The 23853-nt window shown below is 38.7% G+C and overlaps 1 protein-coding gene across 3 annotated transcripts in view; it reads left to right on the plus strand.

Annotated features, from left to right (window-relative positions):
• The window catches only part of RPE65 (retinoid isomerohydrolase RPE65), a 55011-nt gene that overhangs the window by 22927 nt on the left and 8231 nt on the right, over window positions 1-23853 (plus strand). For 2 of the 3 annotated variants that reach the window (XM_065911211.1, XM_065911220.1), the window contains 9 exons: window positions 10991-11073; window positions 12257-12407; window positions 13851-13958; window positions 14061-14202; window positions 18556-18703; window positions 20074-20155; window positions 20394-20526; window positions 20631-20770; window positions 21318-21447. In XM_065911211.1, the coding sequence (XP_065767283.1) occupies window positions 13882-13958; window positions 14061-14202; window positions 18556-18703; window positions 20074-20155; window positions 20394-20526; window positions 20631-20770; window positions 21318-21447 (852 nt within the window). In that variant the 5' untranslated portion in view covers window positions 10991-11073; window positions 12257-12407; window positions 13851-13881. The remainder of the gene's footprint in view (window positions 1-10990; window positions 11074-12256; window positions 12408-13850; window positions 13959-14060; window positions 14203-18555; window positions 18704-20073; window positions 20156-20393; window positions 20527-20630; window positions 20771-21317; window positions 21448-23853) is intronic. The other variant, XM_065911219.1, reaches the window with a different exon arrangement.

Raw genomic sequence — 23853 nt, forward strand, 5'->3', positions numbered from 1 at the left:
AATATGTTGTTGGATTCTGTTTGCTAGAATTTTATTAAGGATTTTTACATCTATGTTCATCAGTGATATTGGCCTATAGTTTTCTTTTCTTTTTTTTTTTTTTTTTTTTTTTTTGTGGCATCTTTATCAGGTTTTGGTATTAAGGTGATGGTGGCCTCATAGAATGAGTTTGCAAGTTTACCTTCCTCTGCAATCTCAAAAATATACAAGCAACTCCTGCAGCTCAATTCCAAAAAAATAAAAGACCCAATCCAAAAGTGGGCCAAAGAACTAAACAGACATTTCTCCAAAGAAGACATACAGATGGCTAACAAACACATGAAAAGATGCTCAACATCACTCATTATCAGAGAAATACAAATCAAAACCACAATGAGGTGCCACCACACGCCAGTCAGAATGGCTGCTATCCAAAAGTCTACAAGCAATAAATTCTGGAGAGGGTGTGGAGAAAAGGGAACCCTCTTACACTGTTGGTGGGAATGCAGACTAGTATAGCCACTATGGAGAACAGTGTGGAGATTCCCTAAAAAACTGGAAATAGAACTGCCATATGACCCAGCAATCCTGCTGCTGTGCATACACACTGAGGAAACCAGAATTGAAAGAGACACATGTACCCCAATGTTCATCACATCACTGTTAATAATAGCCAGGACTTGGAAGCAACCTAGATGTCCATCAGCAGATGCATGGATAAGAAAGGTCTGGTACATGTACACAATGGAATATTACTCAGCTATTAAAAAGAATACATTTGAATCAGTTCTAATGAGGTGGATGAATCTGGAGCCTATTATACAGAGTGAAGTAAGCCAGAAAGAAAAACACCAAAGCAGTATACTAATGCATATATATGGAATTTAGAAAGATGGTGATGATAACCTTGTATGTGAGACAGCAAAAGAGACACAGATGTATTGAACAGTCTTTTGGACTCTGTGGGAGAGGTTGAGGGCGGGATGATATGGGAGAATGGCATTGAAACATGTAAATTATCATATGTGAAACAAACCACCAGTCCAGGTTTGATGCATGAAACAGGATGCTCGGGGCTGGTACACTGGGATGACCCAGAAGGATGGGATGGGGATTCAGGTGGGAGGGGGGTTCAGGATGGGGACCACATGTACACCCATGGCAGATTCATGTCAATGTATGGCAAAATCAATGTTTTAAACTAAAATTAATTAATTAATTAATTTTAAAAAATTAATATGGAGAGAGTAACACAGAAACTTACAATACCCTATAAAATAGATAGCCAGTGGGAATTTGCTGTATCATTCAGGGAACTTAAACAGGGGCTCTGTGATAATCTAGAAGGGTGGGATGGGGAGGGAGATGGAAGGGAGGTTTGGGAGGGAGAGGACATGGGTATACCTATGGCTGATTGTTGTTAATGTTTGAAAGAAAACCACAAAATTCTGGAAAGCAATTATCCTTCAATTAAAAAAATTAAGTGGCGATAAAAATGAGGGAGAAGAAAGTAAGAAAATGTAGATTTTTTTAAATATATTTGAGCCAATGCTACTGTCACCCTAAAACAAGTAGATACAGACACAAATAGGTTGAAGATAGAAAATATGGTTCTTTGAGAAGACCAATAAATCTGATAAACCTGTAACCAGACTTATCAGTTAAAAAAAAGGAAAAAAGGTACAGTTGCACAATACTAGAAATGGGAAATGCAATATAACTATAGATTCTACAGAGATAAAATGGAATTATTATGAACAGCTGTATGCCACTGAATTCACTAACCTAGGTGAAATAGACAAATTCTTAAAAGACACAAACAGATATCATGAAATAAATGTCTCAAATAAATAACCTGGAGTCATATATCTTTGATCCTATTAAAGAAAAAGAATTTTATAGTTAAAGCCCTTTCATAAAACAAAGCTCTGGCTCAAATTGCTTCACTGGTAAAATCTACCAAACATTTAAGGAAGTAATAACAGTAAATCTGTACAGAATTTTCCAATAAACTTAAGAGCTGATAGAAATTTCCAGTTTATTCTCTGACTCCATCATTACCTTGATATCAATACCAGAAAAAGAAATAAAACACTACACACCAATTCCCCCATGAACACAGTGCAGAATTCTCAAAATTTTAGCAAATAGAATCTAAAAATTGGTAAAATGATAGTATATTTTTCTGGTTTATCCCAAAAATGCAAAATTGGTTTAATATTCTATTACAAATGAGTCAATATAATTCACCATATTAACAAGCTAACAAACAATTTGCATGTGATCATCTTAACATACAGAAAAAGCATTTGACATAATCTAACCTCCATTCCTGATTTAAAGCCCTCAACAAGTAGGAAATTTTTTCAACCTGATGAAGGATATTTGAAAGAGCCTACATCTAATGCCATGCTTTGTAGTGAAAGACTCAATACTTTTTCCTTAAGATAAGGACAAGATGAGGCTATAATTTCTCTCTACTTCTATTCAGCATTGTCCTGAAATTCTAGCAGTGTGATAAGGCAAGAAATAAAAGAAATAAAATGCATCTAGATTGGAAAGGAAGAAGTAAGGCAGTCTTTGTTCATAGCAACATGATCTTTATGTTGAAAACATGATGATATATTTTTTAAAAACTACTAGGACTCTTAATGAGTTTAGAAGAATTTCAGATACAAGATCAATACGCAAAAATCAAATTCATCTCTACACTAGCATCAACAAGGAGAATAAATTCATATTAATAAAACAGTACCATTTGCAATAGCACATAACGTTTAACAATTACTTATTAAGTGCTGAGGTTTACAACACAGTAACAAATAAATAAGGGCACTGTCCTCAAGACACTAAGTGGGTAAACAAACATAAAAACTGATATAACATTCTGATAAGCAATAGAATTAAGAGTGAATTTAAGGTTAAATATTACTAACAACTTCCTCTTGTTAGGAAACCTATTCTTCCATTGTCTGAGAATGACTCATAAGCAATCCAGTAATTCCATAAACTGAATCAGTGCAACCAGAATTCCTAATACTATTAGAACAGCTCTTTTTCTGATGTTCATGTGCCAGAAGTAAAGAGGATAAGTTTTCTTAATCCACATGTAAGGTTCTTTTGTCTAATAAACCAGTTCTCTGGCCCAGAGGGTGGGGGAGGTCTGTTCTAAAAGATCCAGTAACCAACCCCCCCCCCCCGCCCTTTGTTTTACATTTGTACCAACTGGCAGAATCTAAGAACTTAAAAGTGTACCCAGGTCTTCAATAGCTGAGGCATCATAATCCAATGGGGTGGGCCCAGAACTTTCTTTTATTGTGCCTTTTTTTCTGTGAATCAAGAGCTGATTAAATGAGTATAATCAAGATTTTAAGAAAAAGTAAAATATTTCAAATTCTTTCAACAAAACAAACCCAAATCCTTAAGAACTCATTTATAAATTCAATTTTTAAATTATTCTTGTGTTCATTTCATTAAGGCAGTTCTTCTAGTGACCTCTATTAACTTGATTGAACAGACAAGCTTTATTTCCTTCTTATACTGATTCACTGAGCATAAGAGTGCATAAATGTTACTGTAGGCTGCTGCAGGGCTGTACGGTTTCAAGATATCAGATATCAAAATACACCACACTCAAACCACAGACCACAAACTATTCAAATTATTACTGAAACAGGCATATACAAGCAAGGGGGATTCCATGAGTGAGGGGCAGGATCCACCAGCAAGTGAGCACTCTTAACATCCCTAGAGGAAAGAGAGAGGCAGAGTGTGCATGATCATAAGGATATCTATACATATCCTTCTTTGCTTATTATCTTTGTGAATGGTGCCAGGGCAGACTAAGTTCTGGTGGCAGGGGAGAGAAGAGGGGCAGGGTGGGTTGCCTTATATGTGACTTATGGGAGGAGAGGGGAGCAGCAGAAGTAAGTGCAGAACTTTTGACCGTCTATTGGTTCTCACCCTGGGGGAATAGATGGGTGGGTGCCAGTTTCCATCCTGACAGATGTCGAATGACTTAGCCAAATGTCCCTGTGCTAGGGTGAGTTAATTCTCTCTCTACAATAAGCAAGGGCTTCCCAGGTGGTTCAGTGGGCAAAGAATCGGCCTATGATGCAGGAGATGCTGGTTCAATCCCTAGCTCAGGAAGATCCCCTGAAGGAAGGCATGGCAACCCACTCCAGTATTCTTGCCTGGAGAATCCCCCAGAGGAGTCTGGCAAGCTTTAGTCCATGGGGTCACAGAGTTGGAGACAACTGAAGTGACTGAGCACACAATAAGCAAGACGCACACAATCAGAAGTGGAAGACAGACATGCTAACAAATGAACAACATGATGTGATATATACAAAAATTTTAAACATATAAGAATTTTTTTAAAAAGTACAAAAGAGAATATCTTGTCTGAGGCATCACAAGAAAACAATGCTCTATCAGGGTTGTGGTGAAAACGGGGAATTTACCAGATGAAAGATGGAGGGGAGCTCCAAGTAAAGGAGTTAGCCTATGTGAAGCACGAAACAGGATGCAATTGACAAGAAGCAGTAAACAGCTTGCTACTGCTAGAGCACAGATGAAAGGGGAGAGCGGCAGATGTTGACACAGAAGTAGGCAGGGGCAGGTGTGTGGGATCTTATTGCTGTGCTAAAGTACTTGGACTTTACCCAGTGCTAATGCAGACCTCTTGAAAGGTCCTAAGTATAGAAGGGACATGATCTGATTTTCCTTTAAGAAGAATGACTCGGACAGTATGGTTAGGGAATGGTTGAAGGCAAGTTAGCTGAGAAGCTTCCAGGCCCATCTATCTACACGGAGCACTAAAATATCATTGGGCATGTAATGAAATCAAGAAAATAACATTTACCAGAACTTCCATTTGTGGATGAAAGTAGTATTTATAAGAACATAGACCTTGGAATATGACTGCCTTGGTTGAAATTCTGTTTCTACTGAACAAGTTCCTTCAGAGTAAGGAGGTGTTACAGGAGGGAAGGATAAACAACTAACCCCTATGGAGAAGATGAAGATCTTAGAGCATCTCAGATTTCACTGTGAACTCTTGATATATCCATTCCTACTCAACTATTCCTCCTTTAGTCTTAAGGAAGAGTGTAATATTCATTTAAATGCTCAAGCAAAATCCTAGAAATCCAACTTTGTTGTTTAGTTGCTAAGTCATGTCCGACTCTGCAACCCCATGCACTGCCACACACCAGACTCCCTGTCCTTCACTCCTAGGACTGCAAGGAGATCAAACCAGTCAATGTTAAAGAAAATCAACCCTGAATATTCATTGGAAGGACTGATGGTGAAGTTTCAATACTGGCCACCTGGTCTGAAAAGTTAACTTGTTGGAAAAGACACTGATGCTGAAAAAGATTGAAGACAAAAGGAGAAGGGGGCAGCAGAGGATGAAATGGTTAAATAGCAACACTGAATCAATGGACACAAATTTGAGCAAAAACTTCAGGAGAAAGGGGAGGACAGAAGAGCCTGGCCTGCTGCAGTCCATGGGGTCACAAAGAGTAGAACACAACTTAGTGACTGAATGACAACACCACCACCAAAATTTATCACAATGAAACAGTTTCTTTGGAAAACACAGAAATCAAACAATGATTTGATTTTACCAAATAACAAAAAAAAAAAAAAAAAAAAAAAAATAGAGAATAAGAGGAGAGGATAAAAGAAAAAGTAACACTCCGTTGGAGGTCCAGTGTATCACGCTGAAATGACAGAAGGATACAATTAGACCTAGAAGGTGGCTTCTCTGGCAGCTCAAACATAAAGCCTCTGCCCGGAAGATCCCCTGGAGAAGGAAATGGCAACCCTCTCCAGTATTCTTGCCTGGAGAACTCCATGGATAAAGGAGCCTGGGGGGCTACAGTCCATGGAGTTGCAAAGAATCAAATACAACTGAGCTACTAACGCTTTCAGACCTGGAAGAAAGGTCTACATTTGGAGCTTTGGAAAGGATATAACCCAGCTGTTCTCTAACTTCACAGAGACAGCACAGAGGAAATACTTGAGGTAGAAGGTATTAGCTGAACAGTTAGACATGAAATCAAACTCCCTGAGAATCAGTTTTGGTATTGCTCAATATTTATACAGAGTACTTAGCTAAAAAAATGCTTATACCTATTTTTCTTGCTTTTTACCTAAAGAACTTCGAACCCAGTGAGGTTCAGTACATAGTAATTAGTTTTCATTGTGACTTTAATCACACATGGTAACTTGACATTTCGTACAATCCGTGAGTCTGTAAACCTTCCCGGAATTGCCATTATTTGTATTTTTCAAACAATTAGTCCTCAAGCAGCTAGCTGGCTTCTCATATTAAAACAGGCTGAAAAATAAAGGCTACCAAAGATGAAAAGCCAAATACAAAAATCACTAGAATCAGTTCTTGTTTTTAAATAACATGACTACACCCGCAGCAGCACAGGAAGACCTAAGAAAGGTGTTTGGTACAGTTGTGGTTAGCAGTAAGATTGGTTTTCCCTGGAAGTGATAGTTAATATAAAATATAGTTTGTTAATGCCCCGTCACTCAGCCAATGTTTAGTGGTACAGTGTAGTGTGGTTCTCTGGCACCTGGCTGCTACAAAGCCTTCTTTTTTGGCTCCTTGTAATGAGAGGTGAACATGAAGAAGAGCATCTGGGTCCTGGTATTGCTGAGACTTCTCTTCAGTGGACTGTCAGTGTACAGGTATCACAATACAACACATGGCTCTACTCAAGGAAATGAGATTCCTTCTGAGAAAATGAAATCCAGCAGAAATGGTGTCGAAGCCAGAAAATCCTCCTAACATGTGCCTCTCCTACTGCCTTCACTCTCTCCCTTCACCAGAAGTGACCTCTCCATCTTCTCTGCCTTCTCTATACCTAGGCTGTCCTTCAGATTCCAACTCACTTCACTTCCCTATAAAGCTTTCAAACTATCACAACTCCCAATGATGTCTTTCTTTTAATAAATATATCTAAATCAGGCTTTTCTCCTTCTGCATCGCTAAAATATCACACAGAGTATGCAAACAGATGGGGAAACAGTGGCTGACTTTATTTTTGGGGGCTCCAAAATCACTCCAAAATCGGATGGTGATTGCAGCCATGAAATTAAAAGACGCTTACTCCTTGGAGGGAAAGTTATGACCAACCTAGACAGCATATTAAAAAGCAGAGACATTACTTTGCCAACAAAGTCTGTCTAGTCAAGGCTATGGTTTTTCCATGGTCATGTATGGATGTGACAGTTAGATTATAAAGAAAGCTGAGTGTCGAAGAATTGATGCCTTTGAACTGTGGTGTTGGAGAAGACTCTTGAGAGTCCCTTGGACTGCAAGGAACTTCAACCAGTCCATCCTAAAGGAGATTAGTCCTGGGTGTTCATTGGAAGGACTGATGTTGAAGCTGAAACTCCAATACTTTGGCCACCTGATGCGAAGAGCTGACTCATTTGAAAAGACCCTGATGCTGGAAAGATTGAGGGCAGGAAGAGAAGGGGATGACAGAGAATGAGATGGTTGGATGGCATCACCAACTCGATGGACATGGGTTTGCGTGGACTCTGGGAGTTGATGATGGACAGGGAGGCCTGGCGTGCTGTGGTTCATGGGGTCACAAAGAGTTGGACACGACTGAGGGACTGAACTGAACTAAACTGAACTGATGCATTATCTCATTGAACTATACCATATTTCAAGTCAGAAATCTTCAGGCAAACCTTGTTCTGCCTTTTATTTCTCCATACATTCACCAAGCACAGAGTTTTATCAGTCTTCCTCTGAAATAGTTCTTGAATCTGACCATTCTTATCCCCCTCCTACCCAAAGCATTCCCCTTCATCAACTACCTTCACTTATTTGTTCACTTTCTAGTTTATCTTGCCCAAGTCTCCCATTCCAACACATTGGCCACAATGTAATCATAGTGGTCTTAATAAAAGGCAGATCAGATCAGATCACTCTCCTGGGTATAATATTTCAGTGATTCCCTCTGTTCTCATGATATGGGTATCAATTTCTTTTCATAGTTCACACAGCTCCGCAAAATCTGGCCTATGATTCAGTTCAGTTCAGTTCAGTCACTCAGTCGTGTCCAACTCTTTGGGACCCCACGAAACATAGCACGCCAGGCCTCGCTGTCCATTACCAAATCCCGGAGTCCACCCAAACCCATGTCCGTTGTGTCAGTGATGCCATCCAACCTATGATTATCTCTAGTCTAACTTCATCTCTTGCCATTTTCCCAAATTTGCTCACTTCCAGACTTTTGTAAATTCCTCCAAACTGTGCCTAAACTCTCTTCTCCCTGTGCTTTGACTGGCTAATGTTTATATATTCTTCCTATCTCATCTTAGATATGTTCTCAAAAATCCTCCATACATCAATACAGATGTTCATTCTATGTGATACTACAGTATCCTATATTACCATCATTTTCTAGATACAGAGCTCTTAGTTATAAATAGTAAAACTACCTTTAGTTAATCAAAGCCACACACACAAATTTTATATACTAGATAGCTAATAGAATCTCCAGGATAGCTAAAAAATGACACTTAGAGACTACCAGTCCAGTGATAATGCTCCAGGCCCCACTGTAGAATGGTTCCACACCATGACTGCCTTGGGTGAATAAAGATACGCCTGATCTTGGGCACTGGGTGCTACCACTAAGACCTCTGCCCTTGCCTCTGATTGATGGAGTCCAGGACACATGCCTGAATCTTCACTGCAAAATATGCTGGGAAAGTAAGGTTTTGTCATCTATCTTGGAGAGTGCTCAAATTAATTGCTTTATAGGTTTGTTGAAGATCTTGAGGATGAGAAGCCTAACCACTTATTAATATTTAAATGAGTTAAAAAGTTTAATGAGTTTAACAGGTTTATAGGTTAATGAGTTTCTTAAAAATGTTAAAGTTATCAGCTGGTATAGCATATATCTTGTATGTTCCTGGGGACCCCTTTGGACAGTACAACATTTGTGCTGACAAACTATTGAGGCTTAATAAAAGAGTGTGGAAATATGAATGGAATATTGCTATTTACTTTCTGAGTGCAGCACATGTACCAAGGAATAGAAAGGTGATGTGGAGTTCAGGCAAGCTTTAATGACAAGCAAGGATATCAAAAGGGGTTCATCTGCAGCAGATCAAAAGAACACAATTGAAGTCCTCAACCTGGTCAGAAATGGGCCCTGAAATGGGTCAAAAAGGTGACCAGAGAGGGTGAGAGGTAGTGCAGTGTGCTTCTATAATACTCTGTACTTCTCCAATCATAGCACTGATAAAATTTTATACACTAGCTTGTTAGTTTCTTGTCATTCTTGCAGAGTTACAAGATCTGTGAAGACAGAGATAGCTTATCCATGCCTGCTCCATAGACAATGAGTAACAGATATTTTCAAAAATAAGTAAGTGAAAGAATAGTGAATGAGGGTAAAGATGAGGGCATAGAAGAAGAGGGAGGTGGGCACCAGAGAAGGATGCCAGGTTCCTGTGGGGTGACACGGATCAGCTCAGGCCTGATGCTAGCCACTCCCACGCAACTCCTTTCTTTCTAATCCACTTCTTGTTCTCTTTGGGAAGGATTGAGGTCTCTGGAAGATGGCCAAAAAACAATTAAGCGAGCAGCCAGCCCAAATTAATGCTCAAGTATCAGGAGTATCTGAGTGCTGAAAGCCACTTCTGTTTTCCCTCTCTCAGCTGAGGGGGTGGGAACAGATTCCCAAAGCCATCGCTCCTTTCAGGGGGATTTAGAAGGCATATAAAGGCCTATGGCTGAGGACTTGTTTCCTCACTCCACAGTTGGTGCCAGAACCCTCAATCCTCTACTGAGAGAAAATGTCCATCCAGTAAGTATCCCTGGGAGATTTTTTATTAATGCTTTAGTGTGTTGATGATAAATGAGCTACTTCAAGAGCTCCTGAAGACAACTGATGATGCATTTAGGGAAAGCCTTGGGTCTTGGTGGGAGAGTTTGTTTCTTCCTATATGCATATTGAAGCAAATGTCTAGAAGTCAGGTCTAAATTACAGTGGGATTTTATGGCTTGGAATGGGCCTTGGAAGCAGTAGTGAGCATGAAGATTCAAAGAGCCAGACCTGGGTTCCACTTCTTGTCCAGTCATTTCCTAACTGTGTTATCTTAGGCAAGTTACTTTTTAAAGTGTTGGCTTTTCCATATATAGGATAAGTAGTACTTACCTCATAGTGGAGCTGTGAGATTTAAATGAATGAAGAGCATGTAAATTCCTTTTGATGGTATGTGGCACATAGTAAATGCTTAATAAAAGATAACTCTCATAATTAGGCAGTCTTGTCAGAGCTGTCACTCTAAGAAGTTATCTAATGAGCCAAAGTGAGAAGGAAGAACATTAAAATATATATATATATGTATATATGACCTAAATATTCTTGTCTGACTACTTTTAAAATGTACTGAAGCTCTTAAAGATTGGTGACGAAATAAGACAGTGGGAAGAGATGATGGTATAGTATGCATGAATAGCAAAGGATGAGGTATTGATCCCAAAACTTGTAGTCTCCCACTTCATAAGAGGGAGAGGAATGAGACTGTCTGGGAGTCAAGAGAATGAATGATGCAGTAAGCTGAGTGTATGGGCACAGTAAGCTAATTCTGTGGGAAAGACTTGATCAGGAAGAGAAGTGACAATAATAATGGAATTTGTTGACTTATCCTCAGAAATATGGGAAAACTGCAGAAGGCAAGTTCACTGTAATATTAAAAGGGAGGTAATTTTCCTTGTCATCAAAGGAGAAACACCAACCTGGGCCCCCTTGCCAACGTGATACATTTCTGCCACCCTTCCCCAGTTTCTACCACCACCACCATATTGCCTCCCAAAACACTGTACTCCCAGCCCCGGCTAGACTGGCAGTACACACCAGCACTGAGTAGAGGAGATCTTTTCTCCTGAAGCTCTGCCTCTGTCTCCATGGACTCTCTGAGATTCCACATGAACTTCTTCCTCATTATTCCACCATTTCAGAGTTGAACATCCAGCTGGTGGTTACAAGAAGCTGTTTGAAACTGTGGAGGAGCTATCCTCACCACTCACAGCCCATGTTACAGGTTGGTCTCAGCTTTCTTGAAGCTATCTTCTCTTTTTTGTCGAGATCTCTCTTTACTGTCTCCTTATTCATTGGCATCTCTCAACACAGGTTCCCCTGTGGGCTACAAAGAGAGGAATCTGGAGATTTGGGCTTTTTATACCAAGAACCCATTTCCTCTTTACTTTTCTAAAATATATATTTTAAAAATGCCACCTAGCTGGAATTCCTTAATTACTGGGACTATACCTTTGTTCATCTTTAAACTGTCTCTTTCCTCCCAATTGCCTCCTCTGGAAAATGGAAGAGATGAACCCAATACTCTTTCTCAACTAGATTCTGATGTTAACAGTCTAGGTGCTGGCAATCAAATTAATGCTGTGTCTTTTAGGTGAACCATGTCTTCTTTTCAAATTTTTATCAGAAATATAAATCTTTATAAAGTGGACTGTATGAAATAATACATTTTGGGTTGGAGAGTTGATAAGGATTAAACAAATACTGCCACATGCTGTACTTTCAAAGGACCAAAGGGCACAACCTGTTTAGACTGAATGGCCTTAAAACCTCTATTGTGTGTCCCTCATTTTGCAGAGAAGGACACTAAGGCCCAGAGATAGCACACAGCAAATCCTGAACCAGAATTAGGTCTCTGACAGCCCTGTGTACTTTCTGCTACAGCAAGGTGACCTTTATCTGGACAGTAACCCATATTCTCAAAGGAATTTAGCTCTATATTTTAAAAATCCAGCATCCTGTTGTTTCACTGAAATGGTTTGTTCTATTGACACATCTTTTTTTAGTATCTCAATCTCTACTTCTAATCCATCCCTCTTGTATCAAGAAATTTGATTTTTTTTCTTAAAAGTAAGATGGTAAAAAGGCAAATGTATTGGTAGCTGGGAAAGTCTGTTAGATGGAGAATCTCATTCCTTTCCAGGTGTTCTTCCCTGTCTCCTTCCAACCTTTTGTTTAAACTCAGAGATGCTGCCACATTTCCCACCCCTTGGTCCCCTAGAAAAAGGAGAGTCAGCCAGCAGACATTTCCTGAGAGCTACCCCACGTGAGAGCTGGGAATGGAAATCACTGCCAGCTTCAGAAGTAAAAGGCTGCCCATCCAGATGGCTTATATAATCACTGCTCCTTAACAGAGATGAGAAGAGCAGGTATAAGAAACAAGATTCTGTGTCTCGCTTTCTTCACAGGCAGGATCCCCCTCTGGCTGACCGGCAGTCTTCTTCGATGTGGGCCAGGACTCTTTGAAGTTGGATCTGAACCATTTTATCACCTGTTTGATGGGCAAGCCCTCCTGCACAAGTTTGACTTTAAAGAAGGACATGTCACATACCACAGAAGGTAGGTTCCACTCCCCTTCCTAGGGTTGGGGCCTAGCTCAGCTCCTCCTTGCATGTGAACTTCCTGAACCCAAAAGGAGACCTTATACTCACCTCCACTCAGAATCCTCCTGGGCCATGAGTCTGCATGGACACCTGGGAGCTATAGGACAGGATAAAGAAACAGCAAAGAACTAGGGCTTTGGGTCTGACATGCCTGGCCTCAAATCCTGTTTGTCCTAGATACCATTTGCCTAGGTCGGTGCCCTTTGGCAAGTTGTTAGCTTCTACTTCTTTGTTTTGTTATCTATAAAAATGGGAGAAGTAAAAGAATTTACTTCAGAGTTTATTACAAGGATAAAATGAGAACACAGTGCTTAGTCCATCAGAAGCATTTAATAATAATAATAGTCATTTTATTATTATTAGACCATGGATTGCTTGATTTCTTTCCTTTTTTATAATCAGAAACGCCAATGGAAAGGAGGGAGGGGGTGTCACAAAGCAGGCAAGGACCAAATATGTCATAATGATACCAGGAATAAGTTTTCTAAAAACAGGAGATGGTTGCTAAAAGGCTTGAGGCCCTAAGCCATCATTCCAGCTTCATTACAAAGACTCATTAGCACCACAATAAATACTTTGTTTTATGCTTTAATATTCAGGCCTATTAGTGGCTTTGTTGATCACCACAGATTTCAGGCATTCTGAAGAGACATCAAAAGCAAGAATAAATGGAGTCTTGAAGTAGTTGGGATAACTTGGACTATTTTAGAAAAGAAACAGATCAGGTCAAGCAAAAATTTAGCTGTGAAAGCTTATTTTGGAGGTCAGAGAAAGCCTTTATATGCCTTCTAAAGACCTTGGTACTTTTTCCTCTTCACAAAAGTACAAAATCAAATTTTAATTGGCTCTCCACATGAGAAACCCTAGGCAACGTATGCTGTCTAGTCTGGGATATGGTTGAGGAGGTCTGCCTGTGTAAGAGACTGGATTCAAGAATATCTACTTTTAAAAGTAGCAAAATAAAATTTTAAATTAAAGAAAAACACTAGAGGAATATGAGGAAGGAAATCTAATTCAGCACACCATGTTCTATACCTCCCCACTCAGTGTAGGATGATGAGTCATAGGCTACAGGAAGTCAGAGGCCCAATTTGAACTATCCATAGGGCTGCATGGTGGGATATGGAAAAGTCATATTTTCCGGCTCAGGCCATAAATGCCCATCATTAACTTCTCTGAGCCTTGATTTCCTCATCTGTCACTGTGAAGTTTATAATTGAAGCTCATGGCACATTGTCTTTCTCCTTCAGTCACCCCAAGAAAGTGACCTGACTCTTCATTCTTCATGTTGTGAATTTATGATTCTTGATAACAGCACATGGAATGACCTTCTGTGCTCCCCGGGGACTACACTACTTCCCCTTCTCTGTAACCTTTCCCATGTCTCAATGTCCTTCAGGTTCATCCGCACTGATGCTTATGTACGGGCAATGACTGAGAAAAGGATCGTCATAACAGAATTTGGCACCTGTGCTTTCCCAGATCCCTGCAAGAATATATTTTCCAGGTTTCTAAAACCCAACTGCATGTTATTAAAGACATTTTACATTAGCCTTTTTCTCTCATGGCTTGAAAGTTACTGGACTAAAAAATTCATTTGCTTCTACAGGTTTTTTTCTTACTTTCGAGGAGTGGAGGTTACTGACAATGCCCTTGTTAATATATACCCAGTGGGGGAAGATTACTATGCCTGCACAGAGACCAACTTCATTACAAAGATTAATCCTGAGACCTTGGAAACAATTAAGCAGGTAGGACACAGTGCTCAGAAGATATTGCTTAGGAATTTAGAATTTGCACCTTAGAATTAAGTCCACTGAACATTTTGTTTGAAGAATATGAGAGCCAGATACATTAAGTTTCAAATCACTGCTTTGTCATCAACTACTAGCTATGTGACATAAGGCAGACTTTTCTTCTCATCTGTGAAATTTTAAACATTTATTGTGTGAATTAGAGGAAAACTATATAAAATGCCTAACATATTTATTTGTGACACAAGTATTAAGTCCCTTCCATGTACCAGAATGTATGCTAGATGCAAAAGATACACCAATGAGTAAGACAACATGGTCCCTGCTCTTCGTGGTTTTTATAGGCTAGCATGGAACTGGCACATTTAATATTGAAAAGATTAAGTTCATGGTTCTAAGAAAGTGTGTTGCACCAATTTTACCCCTTGTTATAGACCTTCTTATTTGAAATAAAGCCATACCTTAAATGAAAAAGCATAAAGAAATACATGAGCAATACTAGAAAGTGATAAATTTTGCTGAGATATGCAGCAGTCTCAGTGCAGCATTCTGTAAGACATATCTACATTTCCAACCAATGTTTATTAAGTTGCATCTGTTTTCAAGGCATCATTCTTGCCTTCAGAACACTTAACATTTAGGTGGAGAAATCAATTAAATATATTACTTAACTATAATAGAACACAGAATATAGTAAGTCCTTTCAGAGAAGGAAACCTTCTATGGAAGTGCATATAAAGATTACTTCTAGCAGTGTTGAGGGGGTGTGAAGTGGAGCAGATCAAGGAAAATTTTAAAGTATTGCATTTGAGTTTGAAATTTGAGGGAAGGCAAAACTTCATTGAATTTGGAGAAGGAATATTTCAGATACAGGAAGTACCATGACCAAATGAATAGAGGTGGGAAACTGGAGGATAAAGAATAAATTTTTTTGGCTAGAATTGCAGTATTTCTCAATGGAGGTGGCATTGACATTGGGCAGGTAGCACTTCATCACTATGGGGACTGTCTCATCTATTGCAGAGGTTTGACATCCCTGGTCTCACCCACTAAACACCAGATATGTCCTCAATCATTGCACAAACCCCAAATGCTCCCCAACATTTCCAGCTTCCCCACTAGGGGACAATAGCACTCCTAGGTGCAAACTAGTGATCAGAGCATGCCATGTCAAGGGTAGAGTGAAACTAGAAGTTTGAATAATGGACAGAAATTTAGAATAAGTTGTTTGGTTGATGGTAAACTACTGAAAGTTTTTGTTCAGAGAAGTGGTATAAGCAAAGCTTTAGGTTATTTAATCTGGAAACTATGTGTAAGCTGTATGGGAGGGCAGAAGAACTGGAAGACCAGTTAGTGAAACTGAAGACCAGAAGGAGAAACTTAGTGTAATAGGAATAGAAAGGAAAGTCGTCGCAACACTGGGTCTCAATACTAAAGGCCGATTTATAATCCCCAAGACTGTTTACTAAGGTTTGACATATTTTCAACAGCTTTTTCTTGGTTTGGATATATGTTTGTAACCACATATGAGTGTGTGTGTAGATCCTTTAGAGAAGTTCTGAAACTAAGTTTCTAAACTACTCATTTGACTTTGACAGTGTATCAGATTACCATGGTAATTTAACTGGAAGTGTGAAGTTCAAAATAGTGTGAAGTTCAAAATAGTGTGAAGCTCCAAAATAGACTTTATTAGGAGTCAGGCTTCATTGTGAGCAGCACTATACCCTAACTTCATATAAAAATGTAGTTTTAAAAATTGGAGGGTTTTTTGTTTGTTTATTTGTTTACCATGACTGAAACAGCCTGCTAACAAGTACCTTTGCCTCCAGACTGATTCCCTTAAATACAGCTTCCTTAATTCAGTTGAAGCAATTTTTTTCTAAAATGCAAATATGAATGTGCTATTCCATCTAGTGCACCCACAGTTTTCAAGATAAAGTTAAAACACAGACCTCTGTGGCTGGCCCATCTTTATTTCTCCTTCTCCCTGTGTGCTCTTCACCACAGCCATACTGAATGACTAGAATTCCCCAAGCAGCGTTCACTATTTACAAATCTATTTACAACTTTACAGTAAGGTTCCTGCTTCCTAGAACACATTGTTATCCTTCTGCATCTGACTGACTTTTACTCATCTTTCAACATGAGTTGGAGTCATCGCCCTTGGGAAGCTCTGCCTAATCTCCCAGTTTGGGTTAAATGGCTTTTCTTTACAGATATGGTTTTGCACTTACTACACTTATTCCAGCTTATTGTTCTAGTGTTGTTGTTCAGTCACCCAGTCGTGTCTGACTCTTTACAACCCCATGGACTGCAGCATGCCAGGCCTCCCTGTCATCACCATCTCCCGGAGTTTGCCCAAGTTCATGTTCATTGCATCAGTGATGCTGTCCAGCCATCTCATCCTCTGACACCCCCTTCTTCTGCCCTCAATCTTTCCCAGCATCAGGGACTTGTCCAATGAATCATCTGTTTATGTCAGATAAGCAAAATACTGGAGCTTCAGCTTCAGCATCAGTCCTTCCAGAGAGTATTCAGGGTTGATCTCCCTTTAAGATTGATTGGTTTGATCTCCTTGATGTCCAGGGGACTTTCAGGAGTCTTCTCCAGCACCAGAGTTTGACGGCATCAATTCTTTGGCATTCTGCCTTCTTTATGGTCCAGCTCTCACAACCGTATGTGACCACTGGGAGACCATAGCCTTGACTATACGGACATTTGTCAGCAGAATCACATTTCTTCTTTTCAACACACTGTCTAGGTCTGTCATCGCTTTCCTGCCACGAAGCAATTGTCTTCTGATTTCATGGCTGTAGTCACGGTCTGCAGTGATTTTGGAGCCAAAGAAGAGGAAACCCATCACCACTTCCACATTTTCCCCTTCTATTTGCCATGCAGTAATGGGGCCAGATGCCATGATCTTAGTTTTTTTTTTAAATTTAGCCTTAAGTTGGCTCTTTCACTCTCCTCCTTCACTCTCATCAACAGGCTTTTTAATCCCTCTTTGCTTTCCACCACCATAGTGGTAACATCCCATATCTGAGGTTGTTGACGTTTCTCCCACCTATCTTAATTCCGGCTTGTAATGTATCAGCCTGGGATTTCTCATGATATGCTCAGCATATAGGGGACAGCAGACAGCCCTGCTGTACTCCTTTCTCAGTCTTGAGCCAATCAGTTGTCTAGTACAGTGCTGTCAATGGAACTTTCTATATTTCTATATCTGTATTGTCCAAGTATTGAGCACATGGATGTGGCTAATGTGACTGAGGAACTGAATTCGAAGTTCTATCTAATTATGATTAACTTACATTTAAATTGCTACATGTGGCTACAGTATTGGATACTGCAAATCAATACTGAAATTTTTGAAAGCAAGGACCATCTCTGTTTTCCTAGACACTGACAAAGCATCTGGCATATAATAGAAGCCCAGTGAGTACTTGACAAATGACTGAATTAATGAATGTCTTGCCTAATATTTAAATGAGAATACTAAAAACTCCCTAAGCTTTAAAACATATTCTCTTAATCAAATAGAAATAACTTTGGTTAGACCAATGTGTAATCATGGATTATTTATTCAATAAATCTTTACTGAGCAGGTCCCAAGCAGAAATTCTAGTGCTCTGCATCTTTTGACAAGTCACTTGACCTCTCTGACTCCTCAAGTTCTCCTTATATAAACTGAGAGGTTTGTGATAGGCTTATGGTTTTTAATTTTTTATGAAAATCAAATTCAATCGAAGTACTGAATCCTGTTTTCAGAAATTTCCATTAATTCCAGGAATTCATGGTTCCCCTGAAGTCTGTTTAGGTTAAGACTTTCTATACTATAATTCTGAGTTTTCTTTCAGTTCCAAATTCATCTACATGTAAGACACTGGATTTGGTATTTAGGTTGTATCATACAAAATTTGTATATTTATAAAATGAAAATGAATAGATATCAGCATGCAGTTCAATGTAATTCAATAAGGAAAATGTAAAGAAATTTCAGGATTAAAATTCCTCACTGTTTGAGGACAGCTTGTATATACAAAAGGAAAATAACCAACCAGAGCAATTCATGGTCTACATCAACAGAAGAGCACAATCAGAGAGAACTTAAAGATTTCAAAGGCATGAAGGGTCAGTGTGGGGATCAGGGAAGAGCTCTGCACTAAAGTTGGAACTTCCACAGGTTTGAAAGAAAGTAGGACCCAGAGAGATGGAAGGAAAGAGAATGTGCACTTAGGGTGAAGGTGCACATAGGGTGAAGGTGATGGTAGAGGTGAGGTCAGACTGAGGGACCAAAGATGGAATACAGTCTTTCTCTTAACATGGATGACATCTCTTTTGCTTCCATAGGTTGACCTTTGCAACTATGTCTCAGTCAATGGAGCCACTGCTCACCCCCACATTGAAAATGACGGGACTGTTTACAACATTGGTAATTGCTTTGGGAAAAATTTTTCAATTGCCTACAATATTGTAAAGATCCCACCACTACAAGCAGGTCAGTTTACCACTTTGACTCTTCTTAAAACAAGTATGTATAATGTGAGAAAATTACTGGAAATACAGGATTCCACTATATGGACTGTTAAATTACTTTCAGATTTTCAGAAAACTATCCTCATCCTCATCCTACCAGGGGACAAATACCCAAGAGCACCATAGTAGGAAATGACAAATTGAAAATATAAAAAACATGTGGCCATGTTCTGTTCTACAGTGTTTCAAAGATGTAGTGTATATGTGACTTTGATCATATAGAATTTAGATTCAAATCAAACAAATAGTTATTGAGCACTTATCCATGTGCCAGACAAAATTAAGATTTTAAACAAACCTATGTCTATGTATATGAAAGTGTACTTAGTATTTTATATGTATTTAATTCCCAAAACTACAAATAAAACCTTTTAATTCATATATAGACTATACAGAAAGAATGCAAAAGCAGAAGAGAGTACTCTTTAGAATTTTACATTCATCCTCCATTCATTGTCAGAAATTTGATATTGATCTTGTTAATAGAATTATTTGAGTATATATGGATTTTTATTTAGTTTTTGCTTAGTATAATTTGTGAAGTTTAGATCCTGGACCAGCAGCATCACCTGGAAACCTGTTAGAAATACAAATCTCCTGAGGTAGACTGAATGAGTAACTCTGAGGGTGGGCCTGTGGTCAGTATTTTCAGAAGCTCTTTATATATTTCCAGTGTACACTAAGGTTTAAAGACACTGCCTTAGTAGCAAATAAACTTTAGTGTGCTTAAGAATTATTGTACAGGGCTACTGACACAAAAAGGGCTTCCCAGGTGGCGCTAGTGGTATATGCCAATGCAGGAGACTTAAGAGACGGGGGGTTCGATCCCTGGGTCTGGCAACCCACTCCAGTATTCTTGCCTGGATAATTCCATGGACAGAGGAGCCTTATGGGCTACAGTCCATAGGACCACACAGAATCGGACATGCCTGAAAGGACTTAGCACCCACAGACAGCAAAACCACATATTCTACAACTTTACAGCTAATTTAAGAGGTTGTAAAAGTCACTTTGACCATACCAAAGTTTTGCCTTACCCCCTTGTCTTAGAACCCACCTCCAGTTAGTAAGATGTGACTCCACTATACTCTATCTACCACACACTGTTTGAGCACACTTTCCAAATCTGCTGCTATTTGGATTTTCCTGGGTGATTGCAGCTCCACATGAAATTTCCCTCAGAAATGCCAGTGACCAAGAAAATGGAAATAAACTCTTTAAAAAAAATCAAGATCTGAAAATGTATTTCTTTGCTCGCATAAGCTGTTCTAAATGCTTTGTATTTAAAAAAAAGAGGCTGTTCCACAGCCTTTTAAAACCACTTTATTTCAGACAAGGAAGATCCAATAAGCAAGTCAGAGATCGTTGTACAATTCCCCTGCAGTGACCGATTCAAGCCATCTTACGTCCATAGGTAACTCGAAGGCCTGCTATGAATCTTCAGGAAAACTCAAGTTTAAAGATCTGCTTTGCCTACCTTTGATACCAGTCCTGATCATGACATTTTCTTGCAGAAACCTAAATTTAAATGTAATTAATTTCATGTAGGCACTGTTGATTCATATAACTGAGCATATCTCATCTGTACATATTTCTCTGTGGTTTGAGCATCAACCCTTCCCACTCACAAGTTTATTTCTGTTTCTGAACAGTTTTGGTTTGACTCCCAACTATATTGTTTTTGTGGAGACACCAGTAAAAATTAATCTGTTCAAGTTTCTTTCTTCATGGAGTCTCTGGGGAGCCAACTACATGGATTGTTTTGAGTCCAATGAAACCATGGGGGTAAGTCTTACATTTATTTGTCAGGTTGATGAGTCCAAAGAATAAGTGTTTCATAATGCATACTTTTTTTCTTTTTAAATGCATCAAAATATTCTCACTTTTAGGTTTGGCTTCATATTGCTGACAAAAAAAGAAAAAAGTACATCAATAACAAATACAGAACCTCTCCTTTTAACCTCTTTCATCACATCAATACCTATGAAGATCATGAGTTTCTGATTGTGGATCTCTGTTGCTGGAAAGGGTAAGAGAGCACATTGAATGGGTAAATGTTACATCTCCAGTTGCTCCTGGAAATCAGGTTTTTTTACCCAAACCATGGGTAATGATTGAAAACTGCTCAGGTCCACGAAACAGACCTGAAAATAAAAGATTCTATGACTTGATGAATGAACTTAAACTTAATTTCCCTCAAATTTAACAAGATCCTTTGAGGAGCCTTAAACTGCATCTACTCTGGGTTTGATTTTTTTTTTTTAAAAAAAGACAGACATGCTTTCTTCAGAATAGCAAGTCACTAAAAAAGACAGTATCCCCTAAAGACACAGACAGAATGGTGATAGAGAAACAGAGCAGAAAGTTTCAAAGGCTGCTGTTATTTAAACATACCCGTGAAGCAGGACTCTTTTCTCTACCCAGAGTGGGCAGAAGTGGCTCCAGTATACCTGAGTCTTTAGGAGTTTCTAGATTGGAGACTAGAGACAGGCACTTGTGCTTTTAAAAGACATGCATCATGTCTCTAAAATTATTTGTAATTGTCTGTCCTCATGTTTGATTTCTTATTTTTGCAGATTTGAATTTGTTTATAATTATTTATATTTAGCCAATTTACGTGAGAACTGGGAAGAGGTGAAAAAAAATGCCAGAAAGGCTCCTCAGCCTGAAGTTAGGAGATATGTACTTCCTTTGAATATTGACAAGGTAATCACCCTCTACATAGATTTTAGATATAACGAGAATGTTTCATCTTTCTCAGGATTTTTTCTCCTGTTGTGTGTTTATACATAAAGGCTCAAAATTTCTGAACTGGAAGGGACTTTAAAAATTAGCAAATTCAATTCCCCTCATTTTATAAATGAAACTGAAGCTCATGACTTAGCAAAATCCAATTGTGACAGAGTCAAAGTGAAAACCAGTTTTCACTCTCAACCTGTTTTTCTTTTTTTTACAAAATCTTTTTAAAACTGATTGCTAAAAAAAAAAACCAAAAAAAAAACAAAAACAAAAAAAAACCAAAAAACAAAAAAAAAAAACCTGATTGCAATCCAACTGGTTAGAACATAAACAAATAAAAGCTGTGGGATAAGTGGGCAAAAATAACTTAAAAAACAATAGGTTGGTAATCTTTGAAGGCTTTTAGGCTAGGCTAAAAGGTTTGCATTTTATTTGACAGGTGGTGGGGAATTAAGGATTTTGAATAGAAGAAAGCCATACTCAGAGTGGGTGGACTGGTTATCAAGTGTACTGACTCTTCTAGTTGTCTCTCCTGCTAAATGTCCGACTTCCCTGAGCAAGTCTGTCAATGAGCAAGTTACCCCAAAGTTCAGTTGCTCACTCTGAAACCTAAATAAATTGGACTAAATAATAACTAGGTCATTTACTGTTTTGATTTTCTAAAATAAGGCTGTGTCATGTGTAAATAGTATTGGAAGGAAAAAGATACCTGAGATTGGAGACAATTTAAATTACTCAGGTGCCAGAAAAATGTAGTGGTAGTAGCAACAGAAAGACAAAAGTGAGCGTTCCTACAGATAGAATTAAAAGGATCCTACATTTGATTGGATGGCAGAATGAATTAAGTCTTAGACATGCAAAACCCTATGTGTCTAGAATGTTGATACCTTTGGAAATAGGAAATGCAATAGGCAGAGCAGACTTGGAGATAGACATGAACTGTAGACCTAGGAGGAAAGGGTAATAATGAGTGAAAGGGCTAAAGACAAACCCAGGTTGACCAGGGCTTCCAGCTTTCTCGTGTGTCATTTGGGGCAAGACATTTAACCTTTTCACATCCCCTTTTCTTTATCTGGGCTTTCCTGGTGGCTCAGACAGTAAAAGCATCTGCCTGCAATGCAGGAGACCCAGGTTCAATCCCTGGATTGGGAAAATCCCCTGGAGAAGGAAATGGCTACCCACTCCATTATTCTTGCCTGGAGAATCCCATGGACAGAGGAGCCCCACAGGCTACAGTTCATGAGGTCGCAAAAGAGTTGTACACAACTAAGTAACTAACACTTTCGTTTCATTTTCTTTACCTATATCCACCATACAGGATTTTTGTGATCAATAAATGAGGTGATATATATCAATCTCTGAATATAGTCCCCCACATAAACTGTTAAATAATATTCATTATAATTCTCATCAACAACAAAGAAGTATGAACTTCTCTTGCTAGCAATGTCTGTCCTCATATATTTGATCATCATTTCAATGCCAATAACTATTAGCTGTCTTCTTCTAACCCTGCTTTGTGTCACAAGGACCTGCACTTCCACATGCAAGCCTACCAGATATCTTCATGAAGATGTTCTTGATGCTGATCTTATTGTTGTTGATGAGAATTACAAGATCAGCATCAAGAACATCTTCATGAAGATATCTGGTAGGCTTGCATGTGGAAGTGCAGGTCCTTGTGACACAAAGCAGGGTTAGAAGAAGACAGCTAATAGTTATTGGCATTGAAATGATGATCAAATATATGAGGATAGACATTGCTGGCAGCAAAAGTTCATACTTTGGAGTAAGCATTCTAAAAGAAATTTACCAATTTGTTGATTTTAAAAAATGAGGAACTTGACAGCCAGAAAATGTTGAAATAAAAGATAGCCAAGCACATAAGTTGGGGAAACACCCATGTGCAGAAAGTGGTAGAAAAAGAAGAGTCAGAAAAAGAAAGAAAAAAATTTACTAAAGGGTCCTAGTTACAACTAAGAGAGGAAAATGCCACATTGACAAGGTAAGAGAAGGTTTCATTGGTGTCCACTGCTGCGTATAGGCAAGCTGAAAAAAATGAAGCTGAAAAAAGGAGCCAAAAACCAGATTCAGTGACCTCCAGTAGAATACAGAGAGAGGCAGAAATCAGGTTTCAAGCCACAGTGACAATGTGGTATCAATTACTATAACCTGTACTTTTAATGTTTGGTAATGAAGAGAAAACTAGATCATAAATTAGGGAAAGAAGAGATAAACAAATTGAAGAAAGGGCTAAGGAAGGGAAAGAGTATAAGATGACTAAAGCTTCAGGTTTAGTGATTGAAATAATGGTGATATTTTTAAATATATCTTTCTTAGTTTTGAATAGACTGCATTTAAATGGTCAGAAAA

The sequence above is a fragment of the Muntiacus reevesi genome, chromosome 1 (assembly GCF_963930625.1).
Source record: "Muntiacus reevesi chromosome 1, mMunRee1.1, whole genome shotgun sequence".
In the NCBI taxonomy this organism is placed as follows: domain Eukaryota; kingdom Metazoa; phylum Chordata; class Mammalia; order Artiodactyla; family Cervidae; genus Muntiacus; species Muntiacus reevesi.